Source organism: Globicephala melas, chromosome 3 (assembly GCF_963455315.2).
Source record: "Globicephala melas chromosome 3, mGloMel1.2, whole genome shotgun sequence".
Lineage (NCBI taxonomy): Eukaryota > Metazoa > Chordata > Mammalia > Artiodactyla > Delphinidae > Globicephala > Globicephala melas.
Genome location: NC_083316.1, coordinates 88758131 through 88776833, shown reverse-complemented (window position 1 = coordinate 88776833; position 18703 = coordinate 88758131). Strand labels below are relative to the sequence as shown.

General features: G+C 38.2%; 1 protein-coding gene across 7 annotated transcripts in view; it reads right to left on the bottom strand.

Annotated features, from left to right (window-relative positions):
- FER (FER tyrosine kinase) overlaps window positions 1–18703 on the bottom strand; it is a 465769-nt gene that overhangs the window by 24041 nt on the left and 423025 nt on the right. For all 7 annotated transcript variants that reach the window (XM_070045166.1, XM_070045168.1, XM_070045167.1 and 4 more), the window contains one exon: window positions 6524–6678. In XM_070045166.1, the coding sequence (XP_069901267.1) occupies window positions 6524–6678 (155 nt within the window). The remainder of the gene's footprint in view (window positions 1–6523; window positions 6679–18703) is intronic.

Below are 18703 nucleotides of genomic sequence, written 5' to 3'. Positions count from 1 at the left end.
CTGTTCATTCTTTTAGATGTAGCTGCTAGTATTTGGTTGAGGATTTTTGTGTCTATGTTCATTAGTGATATTGCCCTGTACTTTTCTTTCTTTGTGATATTTTTGTCTGGTTTTGGTAACAGGGTGATGGTGGCCTCATAGAATGAGCTTGGGAGTGTTCATTCCTCTACAATTTTTTTGGAATAGTTTCAGAAGGATAGGTGTTAACTCTTCTCTAAATGTTTGATAGAATTCGCCTATGAAGCCATCTGGTCTTGGACTTTTGTTTGTAGGGAGTCTTTAAATCACAGTTTCAAGTTCAGTACTTGTGATTGGTCTGTTCATATTTTCTATTTATTCCTGGTTCAGTCTTGGAAGATTGTACCTTTCTAAGAATTTGTCGATTTCTTCTAGGTTGTCCATTTTATTGGTGTATAGTTGCTTGTAGTAGTCTCTTATGATCCTTTGTATTTCTTTGGTGTCTGTTGTAACTTCTCCTTTATCATTTCTAATTTTATTGATTTGAGCGCTCTCCCTTTTTTCTTGATGAGTCTAGCTAAAGGCTTATCAATTTTGTATATCATTTCAAAGAACCAGCTTTTAGTTTCATTGATCTTTGCTGTTGTTTTCTTTGTCTCTATTTTATGTATTTCTTTGCTGATTTTTATGATTTCTTTCCTTCTACTAACTTTGGGTTTCTTTTGTTCTTTCTCTAGTTGCTTTAGGTGTAAGTTTAGGTTGTTTGAGATTTTTCTTGTTTCCTGTGTTAAGATTGTATTGCTATAAACTTCCCTCTTAGAACTGCTTTTGCTGTGTCCCAAAGGTTTTTGGATCATAGTGTTTTCATTGTCATTTGTCTCTAGGTATTTTTTGATTTCCTCTTTGATTTCTTCAGTGATCCACTGGTTATTTAGTAACATATTGTTTAGCCTCCACGTTTGTGTTTTTTACAGCTTTTTTCTTGTAGTTGATTTTTAGTCTCACAGCATTGTGTTTGGAAAAGATGCTTGATTTCAATTTTCTTAAATTTACCGAGGCTTGATTTGTGACCCAAGATGTGATCTGTTGTGGAGAATGTTCCATGTGCATTTGAGAAGAAAGTGTAATCTGCTGCTTTTGGATGGAATGCTCTATAAATATCAATTAAGCCCATCTGGTCTAATGTGTCAATTAAGGTCATTTAAGGCCTGTGTTTCTTTACTGATTTTCTGTCTGGATGTGCATTGATGAAAGTGGGGTGTTAAAGTCCCCCATTATTACTGTGATACTGTTGACTTCTTTTATGACTGTTAGCATTTGCCTTATGTATTGAGGTGCTCAATATATACATATTTACAATTGTAAATATATATATTTACAATTGTTATATCTTCTTCTTGGATTGATCCCTTGATCATTATGTAGTGTTCTTTTTTGTCTCTTGTAACAGTCTTTATTTTAAAGTCTATTTTGTCTGATATGTGTATTGCTATTCCAGCTTTCTTTTGATTTCCATATGCATGGAATACCATCTTCCATTCCCTCACTTTCAGTCTGTACATGTCCCTGGATCTGAAGTGGGTCTCTTGTAGACAGCATATATATGGGTCTTGGTTTTGTATCCATTCATCCAGTCTGTGTCTTTTGGTTGGAGCATTTAATCCGTTTACATTTAAGGTAATTATTGATATGTATGTTCTTATTGCCATGTTGTTAATTGTTTGGGATTTGTTTTTTTAGGTCTTTTTTTTCTTACCTTCCTCTTTTGTTCTATTCTTTTGTGATTTGATGACTATCTTTAGTGTTGTGTTTAGATTGCTTTTCCTTTTCTGTGTGTGTATTGTAGACTTTTAGTTTGTGGTTCCCATGAGGTTTTGATATAGCAGTCTATATATGTTCAAGATTGTTTTAAGTTGCTGGGTCTCTTATTTTCAAATGCATTTCCAATACCCTGAATTTGTACTCTCCTATTCTAATGGCTGCTGGTTTTGATATCTTATTTGCATGTGGATGATTTTCTACCTTTACTGCATGTTTGCCTTTACTGGTCAGTTTTCCCATTTGTAATCTTCTTGTTTCTAGTTGTGGTCTTTTCTTTGCCACCTAGAGAAGTTCCTTTAACATTTGTTGTAAAGCTGGTTTGGTGGTGTTGAATTTTCTTAGCTCTTGCTTGTCTGTAATGCTTCGATTTCTCTGTCAAATCTGAATGAGTGGCTTGCTGGGTAGAATATTCTTGGTTGTAGATTTTTCCCTTTCATCACTTTAAATATATCCTGCCACTCCCTCTGGCCTGCAGAGTTTCTGCTGAAAAACCAGCTGATAACCTTATGGGGATTTCCTTGTAAGTTATTTGTTGCTTTTCTCTTATTGCTTTTAACACATTATTGACTGGGGGATTTTTGCAGAAAATAACGTCTATGGCCAGGCGATTTGTTATGTAAGTGAATATTGAAACACCTGCGTTTGAGTAAATATCAACAACTTTTTTTGAACTTAATGTATTTAAAACTTTGTACATGTCTTACTAAAGTATTCTAATAGTTCGTTAGAGTGTGATAGGCAGTATAGCAGGTACCTCTGTGCAGGGGAACAGAACATCTATTACAAATATATTGTGTTTCACTGCACTTTCCCCTGTTACAGCAGACTCTACACTTTCTGGTGGCATTTGTTCTGTTAGTCCTGTGGGTATTGTTTCCTCTAGAATATGTTCTTTTATTTTACCTGATAGTTGACAAGGTGGATCTTTGTTGGGGGCTCTTTTAGAAATGCCACAAGAAGGACCAGGTGCAGGACTACCACTGCATTCACCAGAATTGTCAGTTACCCATTCTCTAGCTACTGCTAATGAAAATTGCTTGTTAAGTCATTTAATTCTGTGCATTAAGGCTACAATAAATTTTAAACTCATTGAATAAACCACAACTACTCAAATAGAAACCCACTTTCTTATACCAGTTTTGAGTCTTCCAGAGGATATTGAATTTTGCCAGATATTGATCAGACCGATCAACTCCTTTCATATATTTATTATACTCTAATATACAAGTGGGTTTAGTTATCTGATGGCCAGTCCTCCTGTCTTCCTTTCCTGTAGATGCTATGGAGGCGTCATGAAGAGTTGTCACCATGCAGGCTAGCCTCTTGTCTTTCCATATAAGAAGATCACTTCTCCCTTCCATAAGAATGTCATTTCTCCCCTCTGTAGATTTTTAGATTTCTTCCTTAATTGGTTTGGTAGACCATGATACTCTCTTATAGTCCCACAAACTCTGGTTTTATTTTTCAACAATATTTCAGATGCAGACACACTGTTGTAATAATTGTCTTTGTAAATATGGTGCCATGAACCAAGATAAGGTTGTAGGACTGATAATATTGTTTCTTGCAGTTTCTTTCCTTCACCCATGTAAATCTCAAGGTAGCATATATATCGTTTCATTTGCGGTAACCAACCTGACCAAAATTCCATATTTTGTAAGTTTTCTGGAAATACAGGTTTTGAATCTGAGTCGTCCTCTCCACTCTATCATTGCCTCCTCAAGTGACAGCTCTTGTTTGGGTATATAGATCAATTGAAATTTTGGTAGAAAATAATACAAAAGAGGTTTAGCTTTTGAAGTTCTGTCTGCAGGAAGTACAGTTTCTGAGTTATGGTTCAAGTGAAGAAATATCATTATTTGTTTGAACCTTCTTCTTGTCATAATCTTTGGAAAGACAGGTGTTTCAAGTAAGGGATCAGTCGACCAATATTCGTTCCATTGTGACTTTCTTATTTGTCCCATCAAAATTATTAATCCGAGAAACTTCTTCATGTCACTACTGGTTACATCAGTCCATTTTAAATCCTTATCATAGTTTTCATATGATTTTTCATTCCGCTGGTGATACAAGTTTGAGAAGTGACCAACTCGAAAAAGTCATTACCAAAAATTAATTGTTATTTCACTAACACTTTGTGGGTTATTATAGTCAGCAGTTACACCTGACACACCTGTGAAGTCTTTTAATTTTCATGAAATGTTGTCTTCAATCCACTCTTCTGTAGAAGCAAAGGAGCATTCTCCAGCACCGTGAGTTTCATTTTCACTTTCTGTATCAGAATCAATCACTAAGGTTTTTTGTCTTTTTCTTGGTCTAATATTCACATTGTGTGAATCAGAACTATATTCTGAAGAACTATCATCTTCTGAGACACTAGTATATATGTTGCTCAATCAGAGAAAGTATCTGCATAAAATTCACCGAAAAATTCTTCTTCACTCAAAATTTAGCGATGTGTCATTTTTGAAAATTTTATGGTAATAAACTTGAGTTTATAATACACACAAGGTTGGAACAAAAACCTAACAGAGGAAAATGTGAATGATAATGACATCATAAGTTGTCTAATGAACTGTTGATCAATTTAAGCTCTAACAACTTTGCAAGTGGATATTAATTGTATCACTCTCTAAAAACATATTGATACGTCTCTGGTCAATAATGTTCAGGTAACAAGAGACATATTAATATGTCTCCTGCCAATAAATTGTTAACATTTTCTCTTTGTCTTTAATTTTTGTTAATTTGATTAATATGTGCCTTGGCATGGTCCTCCTCAGGTTTACCCTGTATGGGATTTTTTGTGCTTCCTGGACTTGAGTGAGTGTTTCCTTTCCCACGTTAGGGAAGTCTCTGGCTATTATCTCTTCAAATATTTTCTCAGGCCCTTTCTCTTTTCTCCTTCTGCAACCCCTATAATGTGAATGTTGGTGCATTTAATCTCGTCCCAGAGATCTCTTGGTTTGTCCTCATCTCTTTTCATTCTTTTTCCTTTATTCTGTTTTGTGGCAGTGATTTCCACCAATCTGTCTTCCAGCTGACTTATTCGTTCTTCTGCCTCATTTATTCTGCTACTGATTCCTTCTAGTATATATTTCACTTCAGTTAGTTATTATATTGTTCATCTCTGTCTGTTCTTTAAATCTTCTAGCTCTTCATTAAACATTGTTTGTATCTTCTTGGTCTGTGCCTCCAATTCTTTTTCTGAGATCTTGGATCATCTTTTTCAGGCAGATTGCCTATCTCCTCCTCACTTAGTTGTTCTTCTGGGGTTTTATCTTGTTCCTTCATCTGGAACATATTTCTCTGCTGTCTCACTTTTTCCAACTTTCTGTGTTTGTGGGCTCTGCAGGCTGCAGGATTGTAGTTCTTCTTGCTTCTGATGTCTGACCCCTGGTGGGTGAGATGGGTCCAAGGGCTTGTGCAGGCTTCCTGGTGCCTTCCCACTGGTGGGTGGAGCTGGATCTTGTTCCTCGTCTCATTGTGGCTTCTTCTTTGTCTTTGGATGTAGAATATCTTTTTTGGTAGGTTCCAGTCTTTTTTTGCTGATGGTTGTTCAGCAGTTATGATTTTGGTGTTTTCATAACAGGAGGTGAGCTCAAGTCCTATTCTATTCTGCCATCTTGTCTTCAATCTCTCTAATATGCTTTCATGTCACAAACCTCAGCTTCTTCCCTCCCACACCTGGTCTAGGTCCAGCCATAAGGAGGCAGAAGTAGGAGGCTGAGGCGAGGCTTGGTGCCCTGGCCACGTGGAGGTGGCACTTACTAAATATTTTCTGATGAATACTTTGTTACGAGCTGCAGCAAGGCAGGGACCATGATGAGGGGCAGCGGCCACACACGCGTGGTGCCAGCTGGCACAGAGTCTCACAAGCTGCGTGCCCTTGCCTGCCTCTTGTGCATCTCTACTTCTAGGAGCAGGACCGAGGACACAGGGACATTGCATAATGCTTCCCTCCACTTTATGATATTTTTATTCAAAACATACTATACCCATTCACCAACTCATGGCTCATATGCTGCTTCCCTTAATGAAAATGTAATTTTTAATTTCACTTAAAAGCACATTTAAAAAAAAAAAATTCTTGAGCTCTTACCCATCTTGCTATGGCCCATTTCATCCCAACCACAGATAATACAAGCTGTATTTACTTCCAATCACAATGATACATAAAAATTCAAGTGAAAAAAATCCCTGCTGTTTTAAAATGTAACTCCCATCTCTCTCTTCCCACGAGATTTATACAAGTTCCAGAGACTGAGATGCTAAGAAACCTTGTCAATTTTCAGAGTGAGAAACTACAGCATTGACTGACTTAATATTTAGGAACCTAACATTAGATGAGGTTATTGGACCAATTATAAGACATTCAAAAGAAATAGTCCAGAGCCACAGCAACATTTTTACTCTGGGTATAATTTGACTATTAAGATAGAAATAATCTTTTTTTGGATAACAATAAAAACTTTCAGAGGTACAGTCATACTTAACAATGCTTGTAAGTATTATCCATCTTTTAAATCTAGCAATCTTCCATACAAAAATCTGATTAATAAGATCAATGAATTAAGTTTGTGCTCATGTTCAAGTGCAAAGTCTGCACACTTACACATCCTTTTTTGTTGCTCCTCAGATGATTCTAACTGGAGCTCTGCTCTACCCCTGTAACTTTGCTTGTGAATGTTTTGTGCTAATGGAGTCCATTTTTACCACCAAAAAGAAAAAAGTCTATTCTTACCATAATTAAGAGCCTCTGGTGCCGTCCATTTAATGGGAATCTGCTTTAAGCCAGAAGATGAATACACTCCACCATCCTCTTGACGAGACATTCCAAAGTCACTGATTTTCAGAACATTATTTTCACCTACCAGACAGTTTCTTGCAGCAAGATCCCTAGGTTACAATAAGACATAGAAAACACCTATTAAAACAAATTGAAAGCCGCTTTCACACTTATGACTGACTTCCATGCTTTGCAATTTTACATTTGCAATGTATTCATAATGAGGTTAAGAATGCTTGCAATTTACCAGTCTTTCTCATCTTTTCTGTCATAGGTAAAAATCATCCACAAGAACATTTGTATATGGAACAGGCCACAGGCTAATCTCTAGGCACCACATATATTATTTCTATTTAAATAGAAAAACACTGATTCTAGGGTTAAGAGAGAAAAATCACAGAGAAGAGACTAAGCAGACTTGGCATTATTTCTCCTTTGACTGGCTTTCCTAGAGCAGCACTAACAGAACTTTCTGTGACAATGGCATATGCTGTCTGGCATGACCTGTGCTGCCCAGGAGGTAGCCATTGGCCACGTGTGACTATTGAACACGTGCAGTGTGGCTGCTGTGATGGGAAACTGAAATTTTAAATTTTCTTTACTTTCAGTTAATTTAATTTAAATAGCTGCATGTGGCTTGTAGCTGCTAAGTAGCCTTTGGCAGTGTAGCCCTAGAATTTCCCAAAGGTTGGAGAATGGCTGAGGTGCCACAGAGTCCGGCAACTCTGTTTTTTTTTTGCATCTGGGATGTGCAAAACCCTATGTGATGATCTGCCCTGCCTCTCTCTCTCTCAACTTGTCTTGTTCCAGTCTCTCCATAATTTGCTATATTCCAGCCATATTCAGCTTCTTTTTGTACCCAAACATAGGACAAATCCCCTAAACATGGCAAGCTTATTTCTACTGTAGGGCTTTGCACTTAGCTATTCCCTTTGCCTGGAGTGCTCTCCTTCTAGGCTTTTGCATAGCTGGCTCCTCTTCATTCATTCTTAGCTCAAACTGCTATACTTCCAAACCTCCCCTGCAGCTAGCTGTGGCCATAATCTAAACACTGGCCAATGAGATATAAGCAGAAGAGTTGTCTAGAATTTTTAGGAGGTTTCTTTAAAAGAAAGGGGAAGTACCATTACATTGCTCCCCTCAGAGAACTCTATCTTGACCACGCTTAACTAATAGGAAAGACAGCAGTGAACAAAACAGACCAAGTACTCTCATTCTAGCAGGGAAGACATTCAATAATCAAATTCATATATGTACATATAAATGTTTATATATAGAAAATATAGATAAAGTATATGAGCATGCACACACACACAAAGAATATCAGATAATAGGTCAAATGATGTTGAGTGTTAAGAAGAAAAAGAGTTATATAAAGGGAAAAAGATTTACAAGCGGGAATCCTATTTTAGACCGGTTGTTAGGAAAGGTCTCTTTGATAATGTGATAGTTGATCAAAGACCTGAAGGGAGTTAAGGGAGTTAACAAGCCATGGGGATATCTAGGTGAAGAACGTTCAAGGTAGAAGGAATAGTAGATACAAAGGCCCTAAAATTGGTTCATGCTTGGTATATTCAAGGAACATCAAGGAAGCCAGCAGAGCTGGAGGGGAATGAGTGAGGGAGAGAATAGCAGATTTAATCAGAGTTAGCCAGGACCAAATAATATGTGGCCTTTTAATAGTAGGCTCCTTGGCTTTTTATTCAGCTAGGAGGTAACCAGAGAGTTCTGCACACAGGAATGACATAATGTCACTTATTTTTTGAAGGATTATATGTTACTATGTGGAGAATGGACTGGCAAGACCAGAGAGACCAGAGAGACCAGTAAGCAGACTATTTCAGAAGTCTAGGAGAGGTGACGATAGCCTACACTAAGATGAAAGCGGTGGAGGTGATCAGAAGCTATCAGATTCAGAATATATTTTGAAAGTATCAATACAATCAGCAGGGTTTGCTGGTAGACTGGATGTGGAGTAGGAGAGAAAGAGTCATGGATGACCCAAGATATTTTGGCCTAAGCAACTGGAAGATTGGAGCTGACAGTGAAATGGGGAACTGGGGGAAGAACAAGATTCACAGAGTGTGGCAGAGACAGCCAGTTGCTCCCTAATGTGCATTTCCTCTTCTGTTTTAGTAAAAAGTGCTCCATAATTTCGAGGATTGAAGAAAGAAGGCTGAGAAGGAGCAGCAAGTGAGGCAGGAGGGAAACCAACAGAGGGGCTGGTGTCCTGGAAGCCAAGTGAGGAAAGCTTTTCAAGCAGGAATAGAAGTTAACTGTCATCTACTACTGAGAAGACAAGAAAGATGAGGACTATGAACTGGCCATTAGATTTGCAAACATGGAATTTAATGAGACACTGACAAGAGCAATCTCTGAGGAGTGGTGGGTACAATAGCATGACTGGAGTGTGTTCAAAGAGAATGAGAAAATGAAGTGGAGATAGTGAGTTTAGACACTCTTCTGAGTAAATTTTCTATAAAGGGGTACAGAGAAATGGGGAGGCAACTAGAGGGGGTTTCAGGTCAAAGGAGTTTTTCCCCTAATATGGGGGCTATTACATGTATTTACGCAGACAGGAATAATACTGTATAGAGGGTAAAACTGATGCAGGAAGGGAACGGTGACAATGGCAGGTGTGAAGCCCTTGAAAAGAGGTGATGGTATCCAGCTGTGCTCTTTAGAGCTGTATCCCCAATGTCCAGAATAGTAGTTGGCACATAGTAGGTGCTCAATAAATGTTTGTTGAATCAATACATATATATTGTCTTATCCTAGCAGTGATCCCTGCTAAAGGCAGGTCGTCTATTCTATGCTTTCTTTTGTAATTCTTTTCCCCTGAGGAAGAGTCAACAACTTGTTTCTCTTTCAGCTGAGATGGTTTTACATATTTACCTTTGAAATGCACCCCTATATGTCACACATGACTCAAGGCTTCTAAAAAAATAAAGTCTACTTTATAGGATTGGTCTTGTAACATAGGAAGTACCTTGAGCAACTGACTTATATCAGTAGTTGACTGGTAATGATGATATTTCCTCAGGGAGTTAAATTAGCCTTTTATGTTTTAGTAGGAACATTGGGTGATAGAACCTAAACACATTCAGACAGGAATGTGACAATTTCTACCTTACTAATTTGCTAAGATTGGCTTTATTCATCAGATCCAAGTTTCACAATGGAGAACCTTAGAAGAAGCCCAAGGTTAAAATTAAATCTTTGACTTGCTTCCCAGCACCCACTGGAAGAGTGAGGGACTCTGGTTTGTTGCTAGACAAAGTGAGTGATAGTGAAATGCTGGTCCGTCTTAATCTGTAGGAAGGAACTATATTATATATGCTCAGGAACACCAAGTCCTACCTATGGCAGAGATGGCCAGAATAAACAATAGCTTTGCCACTTATTTGAGTGGCCTTGGTTAATCTTCGTTTTAGGCATCTAAAAAACACAACCTAGCTGGGTTAAAGAGGCTAATGGTTGTAAAGTGCTAGTATGCAATATATGATTCAAAATAAGTCTTAAACAAGCTATTACTGCTGCTGCTACTACTACTACTACAAGAGGACCTGGAACAGTGAGATACAGTTTGTGACCTGCAGTATTTGCAGATGATATGATTTTTACTTTTACACAGAAAATCTCAAGGAATTTATGTAACAACTAATAAACAAATTTAGCAAAGTTGCAAGGTAAAAGGTTAATATTAAAAAATATTCTTGCATGAGAGCAGCAAACAATTGGAAAATAAAATAAATTCCATTTACAGTAATGCCAATAAAACAAGACAATCAAGTTTTTTACACTCACAACTATACAACTTGACTGAGAAAAAATAATAAAAGGAAAGACAGTCCATGCTCATGAAGTGGAAGTCAATATTGCTAAGATGGCCAAATTAATCTATAGATTTAATGCACTCTCAGTCATTCTAGCAGACATCTTTGTAAAATTAGATAAGCTAATTTTAAAGGCCATATATGACAAACCCAGAGCTAACATCATTCTCAATGGTGAAAAACTGAAAGCATTTCCTCTAACAAGACAAGGATGTCCACTCTTGACACCTTTATTCAACATAGTTTTGGAAGTTTTAGCCACAGCAAGCAGAGAAGAGAAAGAAATAAAAGGAATCCAAATCAGAAAAGAAGAAGTAAAACTGTCACTATTTGCAGGTGACATGATACTATACATAGAAAATCCTAAAGACACTACCAGAAAACTACTAGAATTCATCAATGAGTTTGATAAAGTTGCAGATACAAAATTAATACACAGAAATCTCTTGCATTCCTATACACTAACAAACAATGAGAGATCAGAGAGAGAAATTAAGGAAACAGTCCCATTTACTGTCGCATCAAAAAGAATAAAATACCTGGCAATAAACAACATACCTAAGGAGGCAAAACACCTGTACTCAGACAACAATAAGATGCTGATGAAAGAAATCAAAGATGACACAAATAGATGGAGAGCTATACCATGTTCTTGGATTGGAGGAATCAATATTGTTAAAATGAATATACCACCCAAGGTAATGTACAGATTCAATGCAATACCTATCAAATTACCAATGGCATTTTTCACAGAACTAGAACAAAAAATTTTACAATTTGTATGGAAACACAAAAGACCCCGAATAGCCAAAGCAATCCTGAGAAAGAAAAATGGAGCTGAGGGAATCAGGCTCCCTGACTTCAGACTATACCACAAAGCTACAGTTTGGTACTGGCACAAAAACAGAAATACAGATCAATGGAACAGGATAGAAAGCCCAGAAATAAACTCATGCACCTATGGTCAACTAATCTATGACAAAGAAGGCAAGAATATACAATGGAGAAAAGACAGTCTCTTCAATAAGTGGTGCTGGGAAAACTGCACAGCTACATGTAAAAGAATGAAATTAGAACACTCTCTAACAAACACCGTACACAAAAATAAACTCAAAATGGATTAAGGACCTAAATATAAGACCAGATACTATAAAACTCTTAGAGGAAAACACAGGCAGAGCATTCTCTGACATAAATCACAGCAATATCTTTTCTGATCCACCTCCTAAAGTAATGAAAATAAAAACGAAAATAAACAAATGGGACCTAATGAAACTGAAAAGCTTTTGCACAGCAAAGGAAACAATAAAATGAAAAGACAACCCACAGAATGTGAGAAAATATTTGCAAATGAAGCAACAAGGGATTAATCTCCAAAATATACAAACAGCTCATGCACGTCGATCCCTAAGAACACCAAACAACCCAGTCAAAAAATGGGCAGAAAGCTGGTTTGGGGGTGTTGAATTCCCTTAGCTTTTGCTTGTCTGTAAAGCTTTTGATTTCTCCGTTGAATCTGAATGAGACCCTTGCTGGGGAGAGTATTCTTGGTTGTAGGTTTTTTCCCTTTTGTATACGTATAACTGATTCACTTTGCCATACAGCAGAAACTAAAACAACACTGTAAATCAACTATACTCCAAAAAAAATTTAAAAAAAGGGTGGAAGATCTAAATAGACATTTCTCCAAGGAAGACATAGAGATGGCCACGATGCACACTGAAAGATGCTCAACATCACTAATCATTAGAGAAATGCAAATCAAAACTACAATGAGGTATCACCTCACACCAGTCAGAATGGCCATCATCAAAAAGTCTACAAGCAATAAATGCTGGAGAGGGTGTGGAGAAAAGGGAACCCTCCTACACTGTAATGGGAATGTAAATTGGTATAGCCACTATGGAGAACAGTATGAAGGTTCCTCAGAAAACTAAAAATAGAGCTACCATATGATCCAGCAATCCCACTCCTGGGCATATATCCAGAGAAAACTGTAATTTAAAAAGATACATGCACCCCTATGTTCATAGCAGCACTATTTACAATAGCCAAGACATGGAAGCAAGCTAAATGTCCATTGACAGAGGAATGGATAAAGAAGATGTTGTACATATATACAATGGAATAGTACTCAGCCATAAACAAAAAATGAAATAATGCCATTTGCAGCAACATGGATGGACCCAGAGATTGTCATTCTGACTGAAGTCAGTCAGATAAAGACAAATATCATATGATATCACTTATATGTGGAATCTAAAAAAAAAAAAAGGTACAAATGAACTTATTTACAAAACAGAAATAGAGTCATAGTTGTAGAAAACAAACTTATGGTTACCAGGGGAGAAAGGGGCAGGGGAGGGATATTGTGAGAGACTGGGAGATTGGGACTGTAATATACACACTACTATATATAAAATAGATAACTAATAAGGACCTACTGTATAGCACAGGGAACCCTCCTCAATACTTTGTAATGACCTATATGGGAACAGAATCTAAAAAAGTGTGGATATATGTATGTGTATAAATGATTCACTTTGCTGTACACCTGAAACTAACACAATATTGTAAATCAACTGTGCTGCAATAAAAATAAAAAAATATAAATTGGACATGGACATGTAAAGGTTCTAGAATAAAGTAATTTTAAGAAAGAAGTATAAAGTTGAATGACTTACCTAACCTGATGCTAAATCTCACTATAAAGCTATTGTTATTAATATAGTTAAGTAAAGGAAAATAAGATATTATAGATCAGTGAAACAGAATAGAGGGTCCAGAAATAGATGACATACGTATGGTCAACTGATTGTGACAGAAGTACAATGGCACTGCAAGGCACACCTCCCAATCTTATTCAGTGAACTGGCTGACACCTCCTCAGAGCCAAATGCCATTACTCTTGGTCGGAATGAGCTTTCATTCAGTGCAGCATTTTAGTCATTTGCAGGATTGCAGTGTTAGTACTTTCCTCAGAATAATACCTATGCTTTACAACTACATATACTTCTGTTGTTGTAACCATCTTCACTGCAGCGCCAGCTTAGTGTTTGTCCTCTGAAATGACGCTTAACAGTTTTATGAGGGACCAAACTAAAACTAATGCAGCGGTATCTTCAATTCAATGTAAATAACGTTTCAGTAACATTTACAAAAAACTTTACTTTCTTTGGGTGGCAGTAAGTTCAAGTGCATGGAAATGGTATCTTTTGGGCATACTCTATGAATTAAAACCTTAGGCCTTCAGGCAGTAAGCATGCCCTGCATACTCACAGTTTGCCTAGTATTCTGAAAAGAATTAAAGGAGATAGGAACGACAGATATGGTCTCTGGGCTGAGAAGCTGACAATCTAATTTGAGAGATAAGGTAGACACACACCTCTGCCCCTTCTCTCCTCTCCATTCCTTTCTTTAGTAAGCTCAGGGTTGCCCAGACCCGGGACAGACACTCTAGGAGACCGCTCATGCCCCCTTCCTCTTCACACATGAAACTGCCAGAGAACAAGTCAGTATGAGCCAGTGTGTTACCAACTGCAAATCCTACAGAAATTCAGAGATGAGAAGTCTCGTAACAGGCTGGTATGGTCATTCACAGGAGGTATCGAAGATAGCTGTATCTCACCATGTGCAAAGGAATATCACAGTGAATGCTGCTGGCAGCCGAAAGGATATGGAAATGTTCCACCTATGTCTGCTGAGTAATCTTATTTGAAGACTCCAACTTCTGAGTGTATACCGGGGATGTCTTACAAGTTGTACATAATATGTGACAGGCTAATTAAGGATAAAATGAGAACAGAGGACAGTTACAGGAAATCCAACGCCAGCAGGCAATGGAGATGAGCACAGTTTCTTTGTTCTCTGGAAAGTACAACAGTGCACATCTTGCTCTGTGGTGATGTTGCCTCTCAGGGCAAATACTATGGTAAACCAGGAACAACCAGGAGGTTGGGCCAATGTTCTCCTTTGCTGGCTGCTTTATCCCAAACGTCACTTACTACTTGCAGCTAAGATTCCCCCAAGTCAAGATTTATCCCTAACATAGGAAAGGAGTTAGAGAAATATTTGCTTCTTTTCCCACTGGGTCTGGATAATACTGAGCCACAGGTAACTATCAGCACTTAGGAGGAGAAAACCTCTTTAAGGCCCTGAGATTTCCTCATTCTAACACACGGCATAAAGCCAACAACTCAGAGGTGGGGGAGAAATGAAGCAGACTTCATCTGCCTTATTATGTTCTGCTAAAGAACAGAATTCTCATATCTTATTACTGCACAACCTCTATAACTGATTGATAGTGGAAGCACATTTTGGGGGCATTTAGAGAAGTAGTTAAAAGCAGCAATTTTGAAACATTACATCATTTACTAGCTCTTGGACCTTTAGAAATTTACTTATGCTTACCCTCAGTTTTCTCATCTGTAAAGTAGGAATAATAATAGTATCTACCCAAGATTGTTGTGAAAATTACGTAAACTGCTTAGCACAGTAATTGGAAAATAGCCACACAGATATAAAATTTCACATTTACCACAGTAAAACTTGAATTTTAGCCACAGAAACCATGTGTTGGAGAATCACTGCCTTTTCCCTGCTTCTAATTGGAATATTTGACTATTTTTCTATTTATATAAATATAAAAGCCGTTCAATTTAGTGCTCCTAACAACAATTTATATAGTATTTTCTACTTGTCAGGCATGTAAGCTCCTTTCATAAACGTCACCTAATTCTTCTAATTAACTGTATTTATGATCTTCATTTTTATAGATGATGAAACTCACACCCAGAGAGTGAAGTGACTGCCTAAGGTTACACAGCCCACAAGGGGGTGATGTGGGGAGAATCAGGAATTGGACTCCAGCAACCCAGCCTCAGAGTCTGACATTTTAGCCACCTGTTATCATGCCTCAACACATTTTGTAATTCTCTTTCGGAATGTAATCCAATTACATACCACTTAATCTACAGCCAATGGCTACAATTTCTGAATTTTAAACAACAAAAGAGTTAAAATTGGTTACCTTTAAGAAAAGAAGTGACACTTCAAACTCTCTCCCCTCTCAAAAGTGAAAAAAAAACCCCAAAAAATCTATATAATAAGCACATGAAAAACCCATTTTCTGAAGATGCCAAGAGTCATTAACTGCTTTAAAACAATATACATGATTGTTTTGATGGAAAGAGAGTAGGATTGCCTGTTTCTTGTTGGAAAATTTTGCACATGATAACAGAAATAGAACTGTAAACCATCTGACAGAGCACACCAGCAAATGGAGGTGGGGCAAGATGGCGTATCTTTGGCAACAGAGCTGGCACCTAGGGGACGGTTTTATACCACCTGATACTAAAGCCACTATTTAGCTGACAGTGATGGGATCAGAGATTAGACAAAAAAGAGATAACCAGCCAGATCCTTCTGACAATCACACGTTGCTTATTTCCACTTCAGAATCTACCTTATCTTTCCTTTGAATAAAGTACATGTAAATGTGAAAATCTCTCTCCATTTCTTGTTTTCAGTTGCACCTGTGACTTCACTCCCAGTTTTCCACTGGTCACATTGTTCCTCACCACCTCTCTCTCTTCCCTTCGCAACTTCCTCCATCACACTTCATACCTCTCGCTTGGTGAGCTCTGTGCCCGGTGTTAATGGGGCACTTATTTCTAAAAGCACAGGCCGCAAAGGAACCCCAGCTGCAACAGTGTGAAAATCAGCCCCATTATTAAACTGTGCTTTTCCTGTTCCTTTGAAAACTTGTTGAGTGTCACAGACTTCTGGGAGGTTGGAAGGAAAGTGCTGCTTCTGTGAACGCAGTAGCAGACCATGTGTGCAGGGAAGGTCAGAGTGTAATTTAGGCCTTTTTGCTCAGGGCTGGTCCAGTGCCCTGTGGGTTTATATGGTGAGAGCTAATGGACTCCTGAAATCCCTGTCCTGCTGCCTGCCAGGACACTTAGAATCCTCAAGATCTGAGTCTCTTCATTTACTTAAAGCCTCTGCAAAAATGCGAATATGTTACCTGTGGGGAGGGAGGCATGTATTACCTTTTACTCACATTTTACCATAAATTATTCCAAGAGATAGTTGAATAGACATCATACAAAATCTTAGGGATGATAGGGCAGGCATGTTCTGACAGTGAGAAGAAAGAAGAGAAAAGGTAAAATCGAGTAACAAGAACTGGCTGAGAGAGCCGGCTTGGGCAGGGTGTACAGTGGGCTCTTAGGGGAAAGTCAATCCGGGCACTGGGTGAATATATGAGTGTGATGGGGCTTTGGGTGTGGGCAAAATGCAGCTACAACTTCTAAAAAAACTGTCTAGGGCTAGCTCTAGTGTATTTATTCTAAACCAGGTGACTCTCTTTCTCAACAGCAAAGGAAGATCACCACTGGAGGCTTAGCTGCCTCAACCACTGAATCTACTTATACTGGAGTAATGCTCCACTGGGCTGCATTCTGTGGAGAAACAGAGGCCTTTGGTGATCTCCTCTAATGAGGCTGCTGCCTGAGAGCTGGGGCATGAAACAATTAAGTCCTTGCCTGACAGAGCTGGCTGCATGAGAACCACTTATGGAAGCTCCTGGAAGTCATGTGCCTTTACTTACAATGGACATGTTCAGCACATATAGATGTGCTTACTTCTTTTGGCTCTTTCATCTCCTTCCCTTGGGCAACAAGAGAATTCCGGTTGGGCATGCACAAGTACAGACTCCACATATTCTTTTATAAATCAATTCTTGGAAGTTAGGTAAAGAAAGGGGCCTCATACTAAATATGGATATTGAAAAAAAATTCAGAACCAAACACATAGCTTCAGTCCTCAATTTACCTGAAAAACCCAAGGGGAACTTTCTTTGTATTTAACTAATGTGATTAATCTGGATGGTTTATAGTTTTATAAAGCTCTACTTGTATGGTCAGAAATAAATATCTCTCATTTACCATTTTCTGCTATCACCTGAAGGCCACGTTGTGAAATTAGATACCTAGAGACCACTACAGTTTTTAAATAAATATTGATCTAATGTTGATTCTATTAATAAAAAGAGTTTGGCCAACAGGAACCGGGGCATGGTGGGCGGGGAGGAGGACAAATTAAAAAACATTGATGGCAAGTAAATGTTTAAATCTCTTTCGTTCACAGAAATGTATCAAATCCCAGTGGGTAGTTCAACAACAAAACAGAGCTGTCTTAAGCATGCACATTAAAGGCCAACAGCTGTCTTGAGGCTGCAATAAAATGTGTTGCAAGGACTTGCCTCCAAAGTTAGCCTCAGTACTAACGGCAAGAGCCTCTACTCCTAAAAGACTTCCGGAAGGGAGATTTAAAAAATATCCAACCACTCCTAGGGCTTCCCTGGTGGCGCAGTGGTTGAGAGTCCGCCCGCCGATGCAGGGGACATGGGTTGGTGCCCCGGTCCAGGAAGATCCCACATGCCGTGGAGCGGCTGGGCCTGTGAGCCATGGCCGCTGAGCCTGCGCGTCCAGAGCCTGTGCTCCGCAATGGGAGAGGCCACAACAGTGAGAGGCCCGCGTGCCGCAAAAAAAAAAAAAAAAAAAAATCCAACCACTCCTATTCTAGGAGTATGAGAAATGAGAACAAAAGCCACTTGCCTGGGTGACTAATGATACAACCTACAATGTTACACTTGGATGTGGTAAGTTACTCTGAGCAACAGGTAGAAAACAGTGACAAAATCACTCCTTACTAAAGAGTCATCAAGATAATAGCAACCATTTGTTGAGTGTTTTATATGTGTCAGGTACAGTTTTAGATCTTTTTCAAATAACTGATTTTCGATTAATACTCAACTTCATGCATACTAATCTGAACATTAGATACATTTCAGATTTTTCCAAAACCAATAATGAAAACATCTCCACTGTTGGGAGTTCTGGACAAGGGGCTGGAGACTTGAGTTCTCACCAGTGTTTTCCTTAACAAGATGTGTAAACGAGTACATCACACATCATTTTCCTGGACCTTGGGAAAGAGAGCACCAGTTTTTGACTTTTTTTGAGCATAAGGGTTCCTGCATAATATCCAACAGTTTTGATTCCTTTATACCACATCTACCCTGATGTGAGAGGTGTATGTTTTATAATGGCTGACAGAGAAGATACAATATAATGGAAAGGCTACTAGGGATTCAAAGATGTTTTGAAACAAATTTGTATTAATCACAACAGTAAAATAGTACTGCATATAGTTATATACAAATATATTATTCTGTCTCAAACAATGCTTGATGTACACTTGGAACACTTGCAATAAGTCGGAGGAACCAGTGGTC